The 19,913-nt window shown below is 37.6% G+C and overlaps 2 protein-coding genes across 19 annotated transcripts in view; one reads left to right on the top strand and one right to left on the bottom strand.

Moving 5' to 3' along the window:
- Positions 1 to 4,824: 4,824 nt before the first annotated feature.
- Positions 4,825 to 9,546, top strand: LOC103138495 (parapinopsin-like). Its single transcript, XM_007552702.2, has 4 exons — positions 4,825 to 5,157; positions 5,236 to 5,564; positions 6,300 to 6,542; positions 7,488 to 9,546. Exons 1-4 carry the CDS (start codon positions 4,851 to 4,853, stop codon positions 7,605 to 7,607), a joined length of 999 nt encoding a protein of 332 aa, XP_007552764.1. The 5' UTR covers positions 4,825 to 4,850; the 3' UTR covers positions 7,608 to 9,546.
- A 1,577-nt stretch (positions 9,547 to 11,123) lies between these two features.
- cacna1da (calcium channel, voltage-dependent, L type, alpha 1D subunit, a) overlaps positions 11,124 to 19,913 on the bottom strand; it is a 71,067-nt gene continuing 62,277 nt past the window's right edge. For 14 of the 18 annotated variants that reach the window (XM_016671843.1, XM_016671853.1, XM_016671859.1 and 11 more), the window contains 8 exons: positions 19,414 to 19,530; positions 17,727 to 18,115; positions 16,210 to 16,236; positions 14,667 to 14,795; positions 14,362 to 14,501; positions 13,477 to 13,583; positions 13,026 to 13,343; positions 11,124 to 11,904 (listed from right to left, as the gene is read on the bottom strand). In XM_016671843.1, coding sequence (XP_016527329.1) covers positions 11,599 to 11,904; positions 13,026 to 13,343; positions 13,477 to 13,583; positions 14,362 to 14,501; positions 14,667 to 14,795; positions 16,210 to 16,236; positions 17,727 to 18,115; positions 19,414 to 19,530 — 1,533 coding nt within the window. In that variant the 3' untranslated portion in view covers positions 11,124 to 11,598. The remainder of the gene's footprint in view (positions 11,905 to 13,025; positions 13,344 to 13,476; positions 13,584 to 14,361; positions 14,502 to 14,666; positions 14,796 to 16,209; positions 16,237 to 17,726; positions 18,116 to 19,413; positions 19,531 to 19,913) is intronic. The other 4 variants (XM_016671855.1, XM_007552277.2, XM_016671851.1 and 1 more) reach the window with 3 other exon arrangements.

The following is a 19,913-nucleotide window of genomic DNA, read 5'->3' as shown; positions in this document are numbered from 1 at the left end:
GTCTCACTTAGACTAAACATCTCTGTCCTAAAGTTGATGCATATGATTCCCCTAATACTCCTAGATGTCTGCCCATAACTGAGAAAAAAAAAACAAAACAAAACCAAACAAGGATTTTACAAAGGGATCTCTTTAATCTGACCAGAAGTTATACTTCCTTTTACTATTTTTGGTTAAAAAAACAGTCTATGGGCTATAAATGTTTCTGAACATAAAGTTAAAACTGGAAACCATATTGGACTGATGGTAATTTACTTTAGTATAAAAGTCTCTGTGGGAGATAATGAGGCTGCAGATATCTGGTGAGGACTACAGCTCTGCTGCAAAAATGGGAGAGAGAGAGAAAAGAGTGTTAAACAGTGCCATCATCAAGGGGGGGCTGCAGAAGGACAATGTCAAGGCAGGAAAAGTTTCAAGAGCTGCATGATACTCATTTTAATAAATATGTTTCTTGCAATTTACTTTATAATCCCCCTTTAATGAATGTCTGTCACTCAGGCCCCTTCCTCGAATATTACCAATTTCCTGTGTTTACAGCAGGTCAAAAATAGAAAAGTCACAATATTTAAATGTTTCTTGCAATAAATTTTGTAGGGGATTAGAAAAAAAACACTGAAAAAAATAAACATTTTCAACATATAAAATCTGCTGACTTTAAGTAAATAGGTACTTTAAAACCATAATGTTAAACTATTAGGGTTTTTCCAAAGTCAGAATTAAAAAAAACAAAACAAACAAACAAAAAAACATAAATAAAACTCCTGAAATTGTGTTTTGGCTTTGATTTGCAGTGTCCTGTGAACTCATGTATTATATATTTTATTACTTACAGAGTATTTCAAGCATTCATTTTTGATCATTCTGGTAACTATGGTTCACAGGAGGACAACCTAAAAAAAGCCAGTAAATCTTCTGACTTGGTGGTTGTCCATTTCACAAGACAAAACTTATAAAGAAACTGGCTGTTCACAGAGTCCAAGCACATTTAGGGGAAAGTTAGGTGAAAGGAAAAAGTGTATAGAGAAATTGTGGACAAGCAACAGTGACAACAGAAATCTCACTATAGTGTTTAACGTGAGTGCTTCAAGACATACAGAAAGAAACAGAACGGTCTCTTTCTTTCTGTGTTTTTACGTTTTATTTTTATGTAGGCCATAATCCTTAAAATCAACAAAAAATAAACACGCATAAAAATATGAAGCCGTGCGTAATTATTCTTTGTATTATTTAACACTTTTGAAATGACTTCCGGAAACAAATAAACGTTTCCACGACATTCAGATTTACCGGGACGCGGCTGTAGCTACAGAGAAACAACTATAAGCAGAAGATAAGAGCCCTTGTGAAACAGGATGGAGATTTGCATTATCAATGTGCATTACCCGTGATTGGCTGAAGTCTTAATTAATCACTTGGGCCAGCCTTGTCACCCAACAGCGACTTTTCTATGCAGATCCCAGCACTGCTGCTGGCGCACTGCAGTGTCGCGACTCCTCATGTATGAAAACAGCTCCAGTGCCCCATTATTCAATCATACCGGAAGACGTCCCCATCGTCCTGCACTGTAAACGCTGATTATAAGGCGATAATCACGTCGGGGCATCAGACGGGTTGATGCAGCGCCTCTCTTTCCTCCTTCCGTACACAGCCCACCGCCTTCACCCTCCACAGGAACCTTGTTTCCACTTGAGGCTTTTATTAGACTCGTAATTGCATCGTACATCAAAGTTGTGAGGGGCCCCATTGCTGCCTGGGACGTGCCGATAAGCCACCTGAATGTTGGATGACGGACAATATCATCCAGCGTCTTCTCTGACCGGCGGCCTGAGCTTCACACCGACTCCTAAAATGTTTTAATTAACCAAAAGGCCATCAAATAAAAACATCTCTCAGTCACAGAAGTGAGGAGGGTTTTATTGGAGCCGCTGTAGATAAGACTGATTGGACAGTCATGCTGATGTGTCCTTGAGCAAACCAAGTCGATGACTCACCAGGGTTGCTGTTTTTTTTTTTTGTTTTGTTTTTTTTTGTCTAGAGGCTTTTAATCGACACTCACTCTCAGAAATACGGTTTTAAATTAGCTTTCTTTCAGAGCAGTTGAGTAAAATCGTTTTTTGTTTTAAAGCTGAGACACCTCTAAAATTGCAGCTCGTATTAACTCACTTTTCAATGTGAGCTACACACATTCATTTGTTTAACTCATCTCTCTCTCAGGTTTTACGTCAGATGAGCTTTAGACGATCTTTCTGCACGCATCATGTCCAGGAAAGTATGGCTGCTGTCCATGGTGCTGAACCCACTGCATGAATAATTCTCAACCAAACAGCGTTTAGTCGCATAACACAGCAGAGAGGCACCATTTCTCTGTGTTAAGGTCTTTAGAGTTGGTTTAAAGCATGTCTATATTGGTTCAAACAAGCCTGTGTTCATCACCCCCTTTGTTTTTCTTGGCTTTAGCATAAACCCATTATCTTGATTAATCCAACAGTTAAACAACAAGGTTGTTTTTCCTCACGTTTGCCCCCTTTTCCCCATTAAACACTCAATTATTTTACATTCTGGTAAACAACTTTTTTTTTCTTTTTTTTTTCTTTTTTTACAAAAGGCATGAACAGAAACTTCAAGACTTTGTAGACAAAGGCACCATCAGTCCATCCGTCTGCCAATATTAGCTTACTATATTTCAAAACAAAACATACACTCGTATTATCATTTGTTGTTTTTGCCATATTTTAAAATTTATTTTAAATGTTCACTGATTCACTTGTATTTAAGACACATTAAAGTTTTCAGTCTATCATTGTTTCACACAAAGATATTTTTAAATCCCAGTCTACTTGGCTGATCTCTTCTTGCTGACAGTAAAATAATATCAGTAAAATCAATTTTACAATTCCTATAATTAGTCTGCACACTTTGATTTGTCTTTAACTATGAAGCCAGTGATCTTTGCTCAACGCTTTGCACTGACTTGTAGATCATCTTCACAAAAAAGAAAGACAAAAAAGTCATTGTTAAGAGATTAACATAAAGGTAATCTAATTTTGAGGTCTGTTATGCTTCGCTTTATAATTAGAGGCAAACAGTCTTGAACCATTAGCCTGTTTTGAACCCTTGCAGTTATAATCCCCATCTTGACTTGATTGAACATAAACCTCTTAGAAGGTGAAACTTCGGACACCTCTTGTTAAATCTACGGGCTTAACCTCACCTCAAATCTCCAGCGGCTGTGGTTTACTCCACACAAACCACTTCCAGCGTTCACCCCACTGTGGATTACATGATCGAGTCAAACGTGTCGAAGCGCCGACGGCGTGTGTGATGCGGACGGGTCATCGGAGCTTTACGGGCTAAATATAACACAATGCAATGTGAGTTTGGTAACTGGTTTGGGAACTAATAGTACGACCATGTGGGTCTACAGCAGCACACCGCATTGTGTAAACAGACCCACAACCAGTGGTTTACTGAGGAGCAGACATGATCAACATAAAGTAAAAAGATACACAAAGAGTGCAAGACAGATTCTGGATCGATAGTTTGAAGTAAATCCAAGGAGTTTAAGCACATTTATTATCTCAATGAGAAAAATGCAGCTACTTCTGTAGAAGCTTCAGATGAGGCTGCTTCTGCTTTAATGTTCCTTTATCTTTGCTCAAATACTTCAAATACAATTCACTTCCTTCACCTGTTTTATGGTTAATCTGCTGAAATCACAAAAGAGTGTGTCTTAAAAAACACTGCATGGTTTACATCCATGGGCAGCTATTCAGTAACTCTTTGAGATCATGTGTATGATGGATATTTTCAATCAGATTTTACTTTTAGTGGCATTTTTATTTCTGCAGTCCTGCTAAACAGATGATTTGAGAACTTTATCCAAAGGTAATAAACAGAAACCCAAACATTTCAAAACACCTGGGAGGTTTAGAGCAGTTTCAGTTATACAGCTTCCCTGTTTTTATATGAATAAGAGTTTTAATTTCTACATTTGTTCAATTATTATAGAAAACAAAACTGAGCAGTCTTTTATTTCACTACATGAAGAAAACATGCTTATGATTTCAATAGATTTGGTTAATATATTACAAGTATTTTTTGCCAGATCCAGTTTCTCTTTTCTTTTTTAAGCTTCATGGCTTCAGATTCAGTTTCTAAAATATGTTTTCAGTAATTCACTTTGAGTAAAGCTTTACTTTTCTTTTATAAAGCTGATCAGAGAGCTGCAGATATGATAAGACACACAAGGCCAAAGAGGAAAAACAAAGTAAGATGATATTCAAGTGAAGCAGAAATGTGTTGATCTTCATGCGTCAGGAAACGGTTACTAGAAACAGTTTTAGTTGAAAATGTAAATAATAAAAGATGCTTGATAATGACCAAAATGTGTCTTCCACTAAACCACAAAGAAACAAACCAGATATTAAACTTGAATCAACTCAAAATGAGCCTCAGTTTGCATTAATGGATAAATCTTTGAAAAGAGGCACAAAACTTAACAAAAATGATCAGAATCAGAGAGAAGGGATTATACGTCAAATAAGTTATGAGATGAGCAGAAGGTGATCTCTGCAACCCACTGTGGGGTTTGGCGGAGTGCTGGCTGTATGAGCTGACATTAATCCAGCCTGGAGCATCCTGTTTAAACCTCTCTGCAATCAAGCGAAAGGTGAGGGATCAGGGATGATCATTTGAAGGAATTACTCTTTCCTAACTCCAGATCCAAAGGATTTATTCCAGCCGTCTAATCCCAGCCGTCTCATTCAGTCAGAGAGTTGTTGAAGATCTGGCAACTCTGACTTAAAAAGGAAACACAGAGTCGGACCCCTTTTTTTCCCTGCTTTGCAGCAATGCAGCCAAACGCTTCGTTCTACATGGAGGAGCCCCCTCTGTCACGAGCGGGCTTCGTCGTGCTCTCCGTCATCATGGCCTTTTTTACCATTCCTGCCATTGTGCTGAACGGTACAGTGATCATCGTGTCCCTCATGCACAAGCAGCTGAGGCAGCCGCTCAACTACGCTCTGGTGAACATGGCCGCAGCCGACCTGGGCACAGCGATGACCGGGGGGGTGCTGTCGGTGGTGAACAACGCCCAGGGGTACTTCTCCCTGGGCAGGGCAGGCTGCGTGGTGGAGGGCTTCACTGTGTCCTTGTGTGGTGAGTCTAAAGAGTGGAGCAGTTCAGGAACCGGCTCACCTTAGTTGACTGGTTTTATCAGCTTTTCTTGCTCTGCAGGCGTCACGTCCCTGTGCACAGTGGCTCTGATCGCAGTGGAGAGGATGTTTGTGGTGTGCAAGCCTCTGGGACAGATAACCTTCCAGAAGAAGCATGCTGTCGGAGGCATAGTCTTGTCCTGGCTCTGGTCTCTTGCCTGGAACTTGCCCCCGCTCTTTGGCTGGGGCAGGTACGACCTGGAGGGAGTCGGGACGAGCTGCGCACCAGACTGGCACAACACAGACCCCAACAACGTCTCCTACCTCATTGCATACTTTGCTGTGTGTTTTGCCTTTCCTCTCACTCTGATCCTGGTTTCGTATGCAAAACTGCTGTGGACGTTACACCAGGTGAGACGTTTCTCGTCCCAAAAGACCAATGTGGGTATGTCTGAGATCCAAAATGTTTCTTTTATGCTTTAATGCCTCTCCTGCATCAGCACTTTAGAAGCCATACTTTGTTCTTATAAAGAAATATGATGAGGAACGACTTCAGATAATCACCTTGCTCAGTTAAGAGCATAATAAACAAAGAAATACAACGCAGTTACAAAATGCCAAGAGAGAAAACGCATAAAATTGATGTGGAGTGAACAAAGAGAAGTAGTCTACACATAAATTAAATTTTACTTTGAAAAATTTAAAATTGTCTCCAATCTACACAGTAAATCTTTCTCCCTTTTAACTTTTGAATGATTATCATCATTTGATGCCCTGAAATGTTGCTAATTATTAATCGTCATGGTGACATGTTTACCATTTTGTTTCAGGTGTTTTTTTCAGCAGATTTCTGAACCTTAGTGCAATTATTAATTCAAAATTAACCTCACAATTGATGGTCTTTTCAGTTTGCTTTTATCAGTTTCTTGTCTTTTTTTTATACATTTTATTCAATTTCTTGGGGAGACAACACCATGTCTCTGAGATGAAATTAATCATTCAATTACTAACAAATGCTAACCTGTATCACAAATATCTTTGTTTTTGATTTTTATTATTACGAGGATCATTTATTAAAATAAAAACAGCTGTTTTCACAGCTCACGGGCCTTGGCTTGTCAGTCACTAATCATCCCTGTGTTGCAGGTTTCAAAGATGGCCTGTGTGGAGGGAGGAGCAGTAGCTAAAGGGGAGATGAAGGTGGCGTCCATGGTGATTCTGATGGTGTTGTCATTCCTGGTCGCCTGGCTCCCGTACGCCAGTCTGGCCATGTTTGTAGTCTGCAGACCTGATGCAAAGATTCATCCGCTGGTGGGATCGCTGCCGGTTTACCTGGCGAAAAGCAGCACTGCGTACAATCCCATCATCTACATCTTGCTCAACAAACAGGTGACTTAAAACCACACTTTGATTATTCTAACAATTAGAACGGGGATTGTAAATCAGCTATAAATCCTCAGCTGCTTTTGTAAAAGCTCATCAACCCCATCTAGTGGTGATAAGACACATAACACAGACATCGTGCTGGAGAAATCATGCTTCCGATGTACTTCAAGTTAAAAACAGGCTTAGTGTTTTTAGTGCTGCATCATAATTTTAACGTATAACTGTTGGAGTTCTTCTACTCTGAGAAAAACTGTTACATTTTTATGTATAATATAACCTGCTGCATAAATAAATACAAAGGAAACACGGCCACACATACTTTCTACTGGGTAAGAAAAACATCACAATAAGAGACACAAATACTCTGTCAGGGCTTTACATAGGAAATAAACATAAATAAACATTTAAGTACTGACTGAATACTTTTAAAAGGTAGGAAAACATCTGCAAACAGGGTATAAGCAGCAACAGCTGGACACAAATGACGACGCACAGACGACATGAGTGACAATTAATTTCTTTGGGGAAGAAAAACAGAACCAACCTCCATCAGTGACTTCAGAGAAATTCAGCTAAATAGTAAAATAATAAAAACAGAGCTATTTTTCTGTGAAGGAAGAAAAGAAATAGCTCTCAGAAGACATATTTTCCCTCTGGATAAAGCCAGGAAAGAAGCAGAGAGGAGATAAGAAAGAAAAATAATGAGCGTAGTTAATGCGTCTCTTTGGTTTTCTTTAAAGAGGACGAATTAGATCCACATTATTTTTATTCCAGGAAAGAGACGAGGCACTGAGCGTACACAAGGCTCAGCATTAGCTTATGGGAGCTTCATGCTGCATGTTTAAAACTGTCCTACAGTCTGAAACCGATGTCCTCATGGATCCACTGACTTACATGTAAGATGTTAATAACTGTGTATGTTTGTTTTTTTGTTTGCTTGTTTTATAGTTTCGTAAGTACGCGGTGCCCTTCCTGCTCTGCAGGAAGGAGACGGTGGAGGAAGACGAGGCGTCAGAGGCGACAACCACCGTGGAAGCCGTGTCTACAAATAAAGTGGCTCCCAGTTGAAATATTATAACCAGATTTTTTGCATTAAGCACATCAATAAATTAGTGTTCTGCGGTCATCTTTGTTTTTTTTTTTGTTTTTTTAAATCTGCAATAAAGACAAAACAAAAACTGAGTGACAAATAAGCGAGAACATTAATTCAGCATAAATTTATTTATTGATGATAGAAAATAAAATATCAAATGAAGTCAAGGCCAAAATAAAATGAAAAAGAAAAAAAAGAAAAAAAATACAAAAAAATGCATCGATACAAAATCTAGAGGATTTAAATATGTATTAAAGCATTTGCTACTGAGAGAAATGATGTTTTACTGAATAAAAACATTGAGGAAATGTCAAGACTTTCAAGTAGAGAACATTACCATGGGTCATCCCATATGTTTGTACATATTTTACATTATCTTCTATTTTAATACAGATTTCTGAACATTAATAACCGTTATAGTAAGAATAATAACCGTAACAAGATGAAGGAAAAACTAACAAAAATGTTTCAATGAATATGTGTTTCTCTGTAAACTGGTATTTTTTTCTGTTATTTTTTTTTCCATACCTGTGAGACAGAGGAACAGTGCACCTTGAAAATATTTTTTTTAATACTCTTTCATTCCCAGCATTTAGAGGTGAGGTGTAAATGACAGATACAGATTCCACTAAACCATATGCACGGTCACAAAAAGTACAAAAATTGCCTCACCTTAATACACAAATCTGTTTAGAAAAAGGAGAAACAAAAAGCACTATACATTTACTTGTGCAAAGACAAACAGCTATGTGCTAATATTTAAATACCATTGGTATAGACTTAACCAAATCATTTTCTTTTCTCAGGAATTCCCTGACATGAGGTAAAAGTAAGTTCTCTTTATCTTTAGTTTCAAAACAACTTTTTAAAAGTCTTTACAAAATAATGCATATCTTCAGTTCATTAGTTCTGTAATTGCTACACATAGTACAATGTGCCTTTTATGTGCATTGGTCCTTTTAGCCACCAACAAAAAAAGGACTAGAACACACTTTTTTTTGTTTGAAACTCACAAACAATTCAAAGAGCCCTTTCAATGTGCACACAAAGTGGAAAACCTCAACGTTCAAGACAGCATTCAGATTGAGAGGACACCCACCGACGAACCAAGTGCTCATGAGCAACACGTCACAGGAACCTTAAACATCACCTGTGGAAAGTTCAACTCTACGTTTTGATACTTGAAAGAAACACTATTGTTTATTTAGTCCACGGACTGGGGAATGACAACTGATGAAACACAGAAGAAGTTGAGCTGTTATAAGGGGACCGGGGGGAGTACAGCCCGCAGTAAAACTCATTTAAAGTCTCCACGCTGTGCGAACAGATATGTTGACACACTTATATGTCGTCAGAGTTGCCAACGAGGTATAAACTGTATGCGAGAAACCGGGCGGGAGAGAGAAAAGGGTGCGGACGGGGTTATTGCTTTGCACCACCCAGCCTTTCTGGCACCAGTGCGCCCCCTGCTGTTCCACCGTGAACACGAGCATCACTGGCCTGCAGCCGCAAGCCCTCACAAACCGTAGAGCCTTGAAAAAGTATTCATGCCCACTGAAGTTATTCACACTTTGTCACATTACAACAAGAAATGTGTATTTTTTTTTTCCAACTGTATGTGGCAGACCAAGACAAAGTAGCTCCTGTGAAGAGGAAGGAATTGTTCATTTCCCCACAGTAGATAATAACACTGGGTTACAAAAGAATGTTCTTTGGAAGTTGTCTATGCTTTTTCAGCAGAATTAGGATTATTTTTGTACCACTGAATCCAAAAATGACGTCAATTTTTCTCAATCAGGTCAGGATTTTATTCTAATAATTTAGATAAATCTGATCTTCTGACTAAATTGATTCCTTTTTGTGACATTATCAGCTCATTTCCGTTAATATTTCTCATTCACAAAGGTTTCAGGAGAAAAAAAAAAACTTGTTCAAGTTAAATGTCACAAAGTTGGATTTCTGTAGATTGAATAACAAACACTGGTAAGAGTAAGTACATGTAAACTGAAATAATTCTCCGTCTCATCAGTCATTGGTCCCAGATTCTCAGGAAACCCAATCCATTTGTTAGAACAAGTTATGCATTCTGATGCATCCATAGTTCAGAAACTTGACCCGATTGAGCAAAACCAACGTGGTTTTTGGATTCAGGACAACAAAATGACCCTAAAACATTTGAAAAACCCGAGACAACTCCTTTGCTGTTGACCAGAGTAATGTTTAGCCTCTTTTGCTCCGGTGTCCCCAAAACAAATCTAGTTCAACCGACAGCCTTCAGAAGTCGCCTATTAATTGTAATTAGAGTTCATCTGTGCGTAATTTAATCCCTGCATTAATTCATCAGTTACCTAAACACCTCAGATGCTTCTTACTGAACATTAGTGAAAGTCGAAGTCCAGACTCAAGTTGATTTAGATGCTATTGCGACGCTGCACCGTAAATTCAATTGGACTGATCAAAGACTCGACACTAATTGCTGCAAAAAGGTTTGTCAATAAAGTATTGATTCATGGGGTCTGAATGCAAATGCATTTTATACATTTCAGATTTTTATGTGAAGAAAAGATAAACCCACGTCTAATTTTCCTTCCACAACTATGAACCGTGCTGTTTTGGTCTATCCCATAAAAAATAGAATAAAATAAAATATAGAGGTCATTGATTGAAATGTGTCCAAATGTGAAAACATTCAAAGGGCATAAAAAGTTTTTGCAAAACACGGTACATAAAGGCAGAGAAGTCCCTGTGGAGTGTGGAGTTTTATACCAAGCCCAGCATGAGCCGCACACATATCAGTTTGTCCAAGTTTTAGTTCTTTCAGCAGCAAAAAAAAAAGGCATTTCATCAGGGGCTGACAAACTAAAGTTTGATTCGAAAACCAACAAAGAAAGCAGCAATGTTTATGCATGGATGCATTTAAATTCATGTACACACGACACAAAATATCCAAACATAGGTACTCCTCAGACACTTCGACTGCAGAAAACGCTCCGCTTTACAAAAACCAATGTGTGTTTACCCCATTTTAGGAAGTCTTTTGAATATATTGTGCAGGTGTGTAACCATAGTAGAGCATCTAAAAATGTTTTATAGGCAAAATAAAGTGTGCATTTTAGCACAAAACAAAAGGCGTTTAAATATCATAGTACCTCATTAAAATAATGCAAGTTTCCTTTTATAGAATAACAGGAATCACAAGGGTTCATATTGCTGATCTTTTAAATGATACATAATTACAAAATATAGAGTTATCTCTTTACAAAGTTTCTCTTGTTATATTATACAATTTACAGCATATCAACTAAGAAATATTAACCAGGCTATTCTTAAATGTTTAAAATAACCTGCCTGCTAGTGCATTTACTCCAAATGCTTTTGTTTCGTTAAACACACACAGCTAAAGTTGAATGATGCTAAAAGTAGGACAGTTAATTCCTGCATAATCTGTTACGACTCGACATTTTCGATCAGCTCCAGCGATCCTAAGACAACCTGCCTCAAACGACAAACGGACCAAGCTCTGATTTTCCCCTAAAGACTACATGTCTAGATATGCCTCACTATGCTTGCATTAAAAACTTGCATGATATGCCGAACCTTAATAAAGTGACAGAGGTAATGACATCATACATCTGATTGTCATCACCTGTAGAGACCCTCCCTGCAGAGCGTCTCTCTCTCTCTCTCCCTGGCGTCAGCGGCCTGGCCTCCAGCCGGCTGCAGGCTGTGTTCCCTCCAGGTGAAGATCTTCCTCAGAGAGTTTCAGTCTCTCGCCTCCTCTGCTGGCAGGAGGAGATCTCAACGTTCAGGACTTCTATGGCGCTTCTTCCTCCCGTATGCCTTTTTTTTTCTGCTCTGTGTAAAAGGCACTTCTTTTGGTCGGAGCCAACAGATGCATTTCTTTTTTTTTTTATTTAAATGTTCCAGATTGTACCCAAGTCAGATCTGCAGATCTTCCAGCTAATGCTATAAAGTCGTAATGCAGATCATCTCGTCAGCCAGGTCCTCTTCGTAAGGAGCTCTGGATTCGGTCTCTGGCTCCTCGTCGCTGTAACTGGCTCCGGTGTCCGGCAGCTCGTAGTCCCTGGGGGCCAGAAGGGGAAACACGTTGACCCCGTTGATGCCGGGGGCGATCCCTTCGCTCAGCAGGTGGCTGGCTGCACTTTCCATCTCGTCTATTGTCATCTCACATGCATCTGCGATCTCGTGCTTTGTGGCAGCAACAAACTTGGGATCCTTGGCGTATCTCCCGAGACCCTCTGATATCAAAACCTGCAGGGCAGAAAGAGAAGGAAATGTTATTTTGTTTTTTAAATGTTTTTTTTTTTGCAGTCTGAATAATAAAAGGTCTAGCTTTTTATAATTCTACTAAAACTAAAGTTTGTTAAAAATGTATTTGTGTTCCTTAAACTTTCTTACTGTCAATAAAAACAACACAGTGAAATCACAGGCGATCACTCGTGTTGTTTGATTTATTTTTATTTCAATTGAATCAGATTTCAAAGAGAGCATCTGTGAACATCACTTTTTAAGTTTGCCACCTACTCTCTGTTATATTTAGGTGTGGACTTTGATTAGGCCATGCTAACACATGAATATGCTTTAACCTAAACCGTTTTGTAATAGATAGTGACTGTATGTTTGTTTTATGCCACACAAAGAGTTGCATGTAATAAAAAGTACAAACATGGTCTCATCTGATTCACATTTTCTCATGTTTGTTGTGTTTCCTACATTAAACTGCAAGATTACGTCCTAAAGTTGCCTTTCCAAAGTGCTTTTCTTCCTTTACTTCCATGTGTTCAGCGATGAATTTGAACTTTTGCCGTCTGAGAGGCGAGTCAGTGTGGCGTGTTACAGAAGGAACAGATGCAAAAACGTCTTTTTGCCATATTCCATAAAACAATCAATAAAATACCCAGTGGAGATCAAACTGTAGCTTTGTTTATGAATTATAATGATGAATGTTTATGATGTTGTGTGACACATGTTGTTTTTTATGAGAGGCATCTGACAGATTATGTAAATTACATTTCTATTCTAAGGACGATAAAGTTCTCATCTCATCTTATCGGTTTGTAGTGGTCAGATTTGTGCACAATCTTTAGATGTCCTGCCAACAGATTCTCCCACCTGAGGATTTCTGCAGCTCCTCCAGAGTTACTAATAAACCGACTTTTAAAGGCAGATGATTGCTCTACATTTTACTTAGGTGTGTCAGGGGAAAAAGGGTTCAATAGAAATGCATTTTACACATTTCAGATTGTTACCTAAATTAGAAAACCGTGTACATTTCGATTTTTTGCTACTTTCTGTTAATCTATCACATGAAATCCTAATAAAATACATCCACGTTTGGATGTGCAACAACATAAAACCGGCTTGACACTGACCGCTTCTACAAGGCTGGTGGCGCTGCCTCTCTTCTGGTGGTACTGGTGGTGGTACTCCGGGGGAACCTGCAGGTGGATGGGCGAATACGTCCTTTGGGAATACTCTGGATCGTCTGTGTACCAGGAGCTCTTGCGCACAGACACGTGGCTGCCAGAGATGCTCTCCCTGTGAGGACGGTCCACCCGGATGAGGGGGGTGTAGTACGGCGACTGGTCTTTACTGGCCGGGGTGGCGGGAGGTGTGGCCCAGGAGCGAGTGGAGCGGGTGGGGGAGAGGCAGTGGGCTCTGCTGGAGTCCAGGCCTGCTACAGCCATTACCTGAGCGGTGAGGAGATGAAAACATTTCATGCAGACAGGAAACGTGGCAGCTCTGGTCCAAGACCATCTAAAGAGATAATTTCTGTCAGAACTGAAATGTCTGAAACACAAAATGAAAGCAGTCATGAATTACCTGATGCTGCATAAGGTGCAGTGGTAGAGCAGTACGCTGATGTGGAAGCTCATCCTGGCTACTTTGTCTGCGCAAACACTCAAAGTTAAAGGAAGGCCTTCTGTGACCTGAACGAATGAGACAAAAAGTGGAATTACATAAATCGTTCAAAACAATTTGAACTTTTATTCATCCAAAACAGGTTTTATTTCCTATTTTTTCCGTTTGGGAATGAAAACTGGTTGCACACACAGGCTAATATCTTTTTCCACAATGCATGAAAAATGTTATAAATAAAAGATCAACACTTTTACTTAAGGAGCAAACAATTATGCCACTGTTTAAAACAAAGTACTTAAAATTAATGTGGAAAAGTAAAAACAAAATAAGGAAAATATCTGTTTTTAAATTAACTGATATTTTAGAAATATATTCAAAATTCTTATTAAAGCAAGTTATGCATTTCAAAATTCATCATTTCAGGTTTAAAAACAAACATGAAATGAAAAAGTATTAATATTTTATTTTAGACGTGTTTTTAAAATTTTGGTAAGTATTTGTTTTGATTTTATATTTTTATTAATTAGAGGGATATTTCCAAATACATTTCTAAATTGAAACATGTATATTTTTAATTTAGTACTTATTCAAGTCAGTCATTTTCTTTCATTTGCTGTTGTTTTTATTACATAAATATTATTATCTTAGCATTATCAAGTTGCTGTATTTAATAAAAATATATGAAGACTTTACATGAAGACTTGATGAAGCATTTTGCTTAATAATGGACATAAATTTGTTCAGAAATCCCAACTTGTGCTTAGGATTTGCAGGGATAAGCTATTTTATCTTTGCATAATTCCACATTTTGATCACAAACTGTAGGTTTTGTGCCTCATGCAGCACCTTGAGGTGTGGCAGGAAGCAGTCTTCTCTTTGGTGACCTCCGTGAGTCCCGGTAGAGAGGCTGCTCATCGTCGTCATAGTAACTGTCGGGGTGGTGGTAGCCTTTCGGAGTTTCATACTCCGTGTCACTGGTCTGATATCTGCAGGTTTAGATGAAAAAAATGTATAAAAAAGCTGCACAAACAGCAGCCAAAAATGTTTTGGACATGCCGTTGGATGCTTGCAAAAATGAAACAGAACTTAAAACCTCAGTGAATACATCGTCACTCTGTAAGCGACACCATGAGAATGAAAAAACGAGGCACCTGTCCCCTGACAGCATGCTGTCCTCCTCATAAAACTCCTCTCCGCTGTAATATTCCCCAGAGAAGCGATCCTCGTCGATCTCCTCCTCCCTGCGGATGGTGGGGTGATGGCCGTCTCCTCTCTGGGACCTGAGGGACGATCAGGCGAAAGGGTTTTTGTGTTCACTCTGCTTTTTCAACGGCCATGCGTTGTCATGCAGACACAAGCCTTTTAGCCTTCTAAATATTTACCACATAAAATCAAAAAGACATTTCAAGATGCTTCCTGTAGATCACAGGTTCAGCATTATGGCCAATTTAATTAACTCCAAAATTTGTAACCAATATTTAAAGGAAAACGTATGTAAAGTCACAAAACAGACCGTAAATAATTATACTGATTTCTCCTTGATGTGTTTTAGTGAACAATTTACAGAATAAGAAAAATGCAAGTACATCATTTGTTCAAATTGAAAGATTTATCTATCAGGATATATTAAAATGATTGATTCCACAGGATTAATACATTTTTAAATCTAAGTCTCTGTTAGTATCTACTAAAAAAAGATGAAGCCATCAAATAAATGCTGTGTGAGAAAAATTAACCTGATGACCTCTAACAGCAATAACTTGAAATAGTTGTTGCCTTTATGACCTTATCTGCTCCTTACAAAGCTGTATGAAACACAATCTTCTTTAAAGCACTACTTCAGATTATTGAGGAGTAAAAACATTTGTTTAATAAGTAATGACAAGTGTGAACTTTCTTGTATGCTTTTGAACAACTAAGATTAAAATAATAAATTCAGAACCAGAAATACAAGAAAAAAATAATTTCTATCATGTTTTGACCTGAATGTTTTTTCAAAAAAGAGAGCAAACTCAAATTGATGCTACTTTGTTTTTCTACCCATGGTCACTATTAACTCATTTTCACTAAATTGGATTTTTTACTAAGCATTAATTAATCATTTATAAATCTATAGGAAGACACTGTTGCCAAAAGTTTTCTGTAGCACAACAGAAGCAATTTAATAAAAAAAGATTTGCTCTTTAAGAATTAGTAAATGACTTAATTAAAAATAACTGCACTCAGAAAAATATTATTGTAAAATATCAATGATTGTGTGAACGTTCAAAGTAAATTTTAATAAGGCTGAATAATGGCAGTATTTCAATAGATTAATCAGACTTGCAAGGTAAATAATAAACTGACTAATTTTAGGGAAAAAGCCACATCAATACAGCAAAAAAAGCAAAAAATAATATCTTGTGATGTTAAACTGAAATTTATTGTTAATCTTGTTGCAATAAACTGGGTGATTTTGGTGTTTAGGAATAACATGACTCATATTTCAACCACTGATTTTACACTGTGTTTACATTAAATCATAATTTACATCTTTGACAGAACTGCTCTATAGCTGAAGTGGATTCAGACACAAAACTGGAAATATTCACCATATTTTATGGACTTAGCAAGAATGCAGCCGTCCATGTCAAAATGAAACAAAAACAGCCCATTTAATGCCTTTTAGACATAAATCCTAATAAAACAACATACCTAACATATGTCTCATAGTAGCGCCTTCTGTCCAAGAGAGCAGAGAGATGATTGAGAGAAAGCATTTTAGTAAGGAAGGAGAAAAGGAGAACATAGAGAAAAGGGTGGAGGAGGAGGGACATGTATATGTCTCATACAGACATATATATGTCTGTATATAAACATATACAGCATTTTTATATATATGTATGAAGAGGACAGAGAATGATGCTGAAGGGCAGTTCAGCTTTTTCTGGTCATTCAATAAAACCTATTCTTCATGCATAAAGACAAAGCAATTAAATTGCTCTTCAAACTTATTTAGGGTTAAGAGAAACTCTTCAAATGTTGCAACAATGAAGTAAACATAATATATGAATAATACGATGTTGGTCACTGATTAAATTCATTATTTGGTCAACAGGCTGATAAAAATATTATAACACCGACTGAGCTGTTTGTTGTAGTTCCCTTTAAGACCAGAGGAAAAGCAAAAAATATAAATATATATATATATTTCTGATGTACAATTAAAACATTTAGATTTTTTCGTAAAAAAATGAACATGAAAGAAGAGATCAGCATTTCTGCTTCTCTGATGAAAACTTTGACCCACTTTATTCTCAGAATGGCTTAATATAAAGAAGTAAGTTATGAGATAATTATTATGAATGAAGTGATCATTTGTGGCGCTTATAAAGTTTTTCTAATGCTTTAATAAAACTAAGGAATCTATCATCAACCAGAGGTTAAAACGGTGAATTAGGCAGCGATATCTAAAGACCTGATGCCGTTGAAAAGCTTCGCTGCCACACTGGATGTCTAGTCTAACATTATTAAGAGTAATTCATATTTTACATTTAGTTGCAAATTTTAACCATGAGATAAAACTAATAAATTATATAAGAAAGTAATTTTTTTTTTCACTAGTCCCATAAATGAGCAAAATTCTTAATACTTAAAAAAAGAATTGGAGTTATTTGCAATTAAAACCTGACTACCAAATGATTTGTACATGGATTACTTAATGGGAACAGATTAGGATTAATTGGATGGCAAATCAGTGCACAACTGGAATTTTAATTTCTGAGAAATGTAGTTTGGTCAATCTAAAACTCAGTATTTTGCCAGATTTTGGTAGAAACATTTTGGTTATAAGTGTTAATAATTGTGCTCACTTCAAGCATAAGAAAGCTGTCACACAAAGAATGATTTCTTCTGTTTCTAAACAAGACATCAACCAAAGTAACAGCCGAAATGCCAACCTCTGATCTGAATGTTCAACTGTTTTGTCTTTTTCTAGTTTCAGAGCAAAAGACACCAAGAAAGAGTCTGAAGGAGAAAACATAACAGCAATCTCTGATTTCTCCTCTTGTATTTTTTTTTTTAATTCTATCCACACTTTTATATATAAAAAAAAAAATATCGTAAACAAAGGTTAGGAAAGACGGGGGCAATGATGGGAATCCAAGACGGGATAAATTAATTGTGCATTCCATGCTGTAATTTATCTCAGTGTTAAAAATCAGCGTGTCTACCTTTGACCCTGGGGCGTCCGTGGCTTGTTATAGTCGTAGTAGGAGGTGCGTAAACCTGGGTAACCGTTTGGCGGAGCGCGTTCGTAGTAGATATGGTGTCCTCCGTTGGGCAGACTGGACATGTTGGCGTTGTTCAAGTTGATGTTGGTGGATTTGGGAGATTTGCCGTAGGAGTTGTGGTGGCGGTGATGATGGTGGTGATGGTGATGATGGTGGTTGGGGTGAGCCATTGCGTTAGCTCGAGAAAGGCGCCCCACTGGCTGCTCCATGTGAGCATAGTGAGGCGGGGGCTGCACCTGCAGGGGGCGCTGTGTGGTGTTGGTCTGATGGCCGTTGGCTCGCCGGTGACCGCCGTTCATTAGGTGGTTACCGAAGAGGCCGCCGTTACGCTGCAGAAGAACGTCCAAAGCAAAACCACAAGAGCCTCTTACTCCCATACAACAGCTGAGAAACAGACTGATATTGTTTAGCTGGAAAACTGGTGTCATTTCAAGAGTTATGTTGTGCAAAAGTAGGTTTAAAAGCTGGTTCATGACATGATATGCGAGTAAAATGACAGCACTGTTGAGATTATAACAACTGATGGAAGCAAGAACCTAGGCATGGGCCAGAACTGATGTTATGATTAAGAAAATACCAGAGTTTTATTGAATTACTATTTTAAATAAAAATATGTACAATTTATGACACAACTGAACTCTGTTAAAACAAATACAACTATGATTTCTACTGTTGCTTAAATATATCACAAAGTACAATAGTATATTACTGTTACATCATTGGGAATTTTAGGGTAATATTACCATATTTCTTAGGTATTTTGGTTTTGATGCCCACATACTTCTGACTAAAGTAACACAGGCAGGTGGTGTATAAAATCAGTGAACTGATCAAAACCAGGGATAAAATCTAAATTCAACCTCAGGTTTAAAGACCAGAGAACAAGTTTGAACTCATAAAATGTTATGAACTGATAACTGAGTTTGATTTACAAACTCACTTGTGCTTGATTTTTATACACTTTTTTCATTGAAATGAACATAACTGTATCAATTGAAAAGGAAATGCTTTAAAATATAACATTTTCCCTGAAAAAAAAATGTTTTCAATAGCTAAACTCTCCACCAAGAAGTGGATTTTTTTTTTTTTTTTTAACTGTGCAAGAGACCCTCTTGATTAATGTCTGAGACAAAACTTTGCAATTTAAGCTCAGCAACAAAACAGATTTGGACATTTAAAAATGAACAACAATCTGTTACATATTCACTAAAATTCTGCTATTATTAAACTAGATAAATGATTTCAGTCTCATTTGAAAGTCTATTTCAGGCTTTTATATAAAATAATTAGCTTTAACATAAACCTTTGACCATTTTTTATGCTTCTGTGGAAACTAACAGGTAGGGGAGAAGTGGTAAATGTTTACCAAGAGTAGCATTAGCTTTTTTAAAATAGTGACTGAAAACTGGCCCATGCCTAGAAAAAAATGGAAAACACATCTGAAGCAAAGGAAAACAAACATTTACAGTTTGCAAAGGCTGTTAAACTTAAATTTTTAATATTCTGTATGTACATTTGCAGCTACATGTAAACTGTGCATTACCAGTAAAACACAAACTGACACATTGCCATAAACCTAAATTTTGCACCAAACATTTCCCCCCTCATGCAGGGTTAAATCATTTACCCTATAAATTTCCTCGTCTTCCTCTGGAATAAAGTCAACTAGCTCGTCATCCTGCAGGTCACATGATATCGCTCGGCGAATTTCAGGCCCAATATCATGCAGCGTGCGAAGGCCAGCCTGTAATCATGACAACAACAGGCCTAAGCGCGAAGGCCGCGGCGTTCATCTTACAGCTCAACTGTACAGTCACAGCCACCACACACACTAAGCATACACACACCTACGCTGTGCAGCACCTGACATTTACAACTCTGACAGACTGAGGTGATGACAACACAGAGACGGAGACAAGTGTTTGTTTTTTTAGATACGTTGAGAAATATCTTCCTAACATGTCTCAAATAGAAACAAGATTTTTAAAAAGTTTTTGAGTGAAATTTACAGCTTTAATGTTTAGCATAAAACAGAGTAATTGCATTCTGTTTGTTGGAATCTAGTTTCAGAACAACGTAAAGCCTTTACATGTTTCTCTGATGCGACTTGTGTGATCCTTTCTTACA

This window comes from Poecilia formosa, unplaced genomic scaffold, assembly GCF_000485575.1.
Source record: "Poecilia formosa unplaced genomic scaffold, Poecilia_formosa-5.1.2 Scaffold2, whole genome shotgun sequence".
NCBI classification, from domain to species: Eukaryota; Metazoa; Chordata; class Actinopteri; order Cyprinodontiformes; family Poeciliidae; genus Poecilia; species Poecilia formosa.
Note: the sequence above shows the minus strand (reverse complement) of the source record. Positions and strands in the feature narration are given on the sequence as shown.

Bases quoted from the DNA above. Each gene is read 5' to 3' on its own strand.
- LOC103138495 (XM_007552702.2), top strand. From the start codon at position 4,851: ATGCAGCCAAACGCTTCGTTCTACATGGAGGAGCCCCCTCTGTCACGA. The intron at 5,565-6,299 runs GTGAGACGTTTC...CCTGTGTTGCAG, and splicing joins TGCTGTGGACGTTACACCAG to GTTTCAAAGATGGCCTGTGT. The intron at 6,543-7,487 runs GTGACTTAAAAC...CTTGTTTTATAG, and splicing joins ACATCTTGCTCAACAAACAG to TTTCGTAAGTACGCGGTGCC.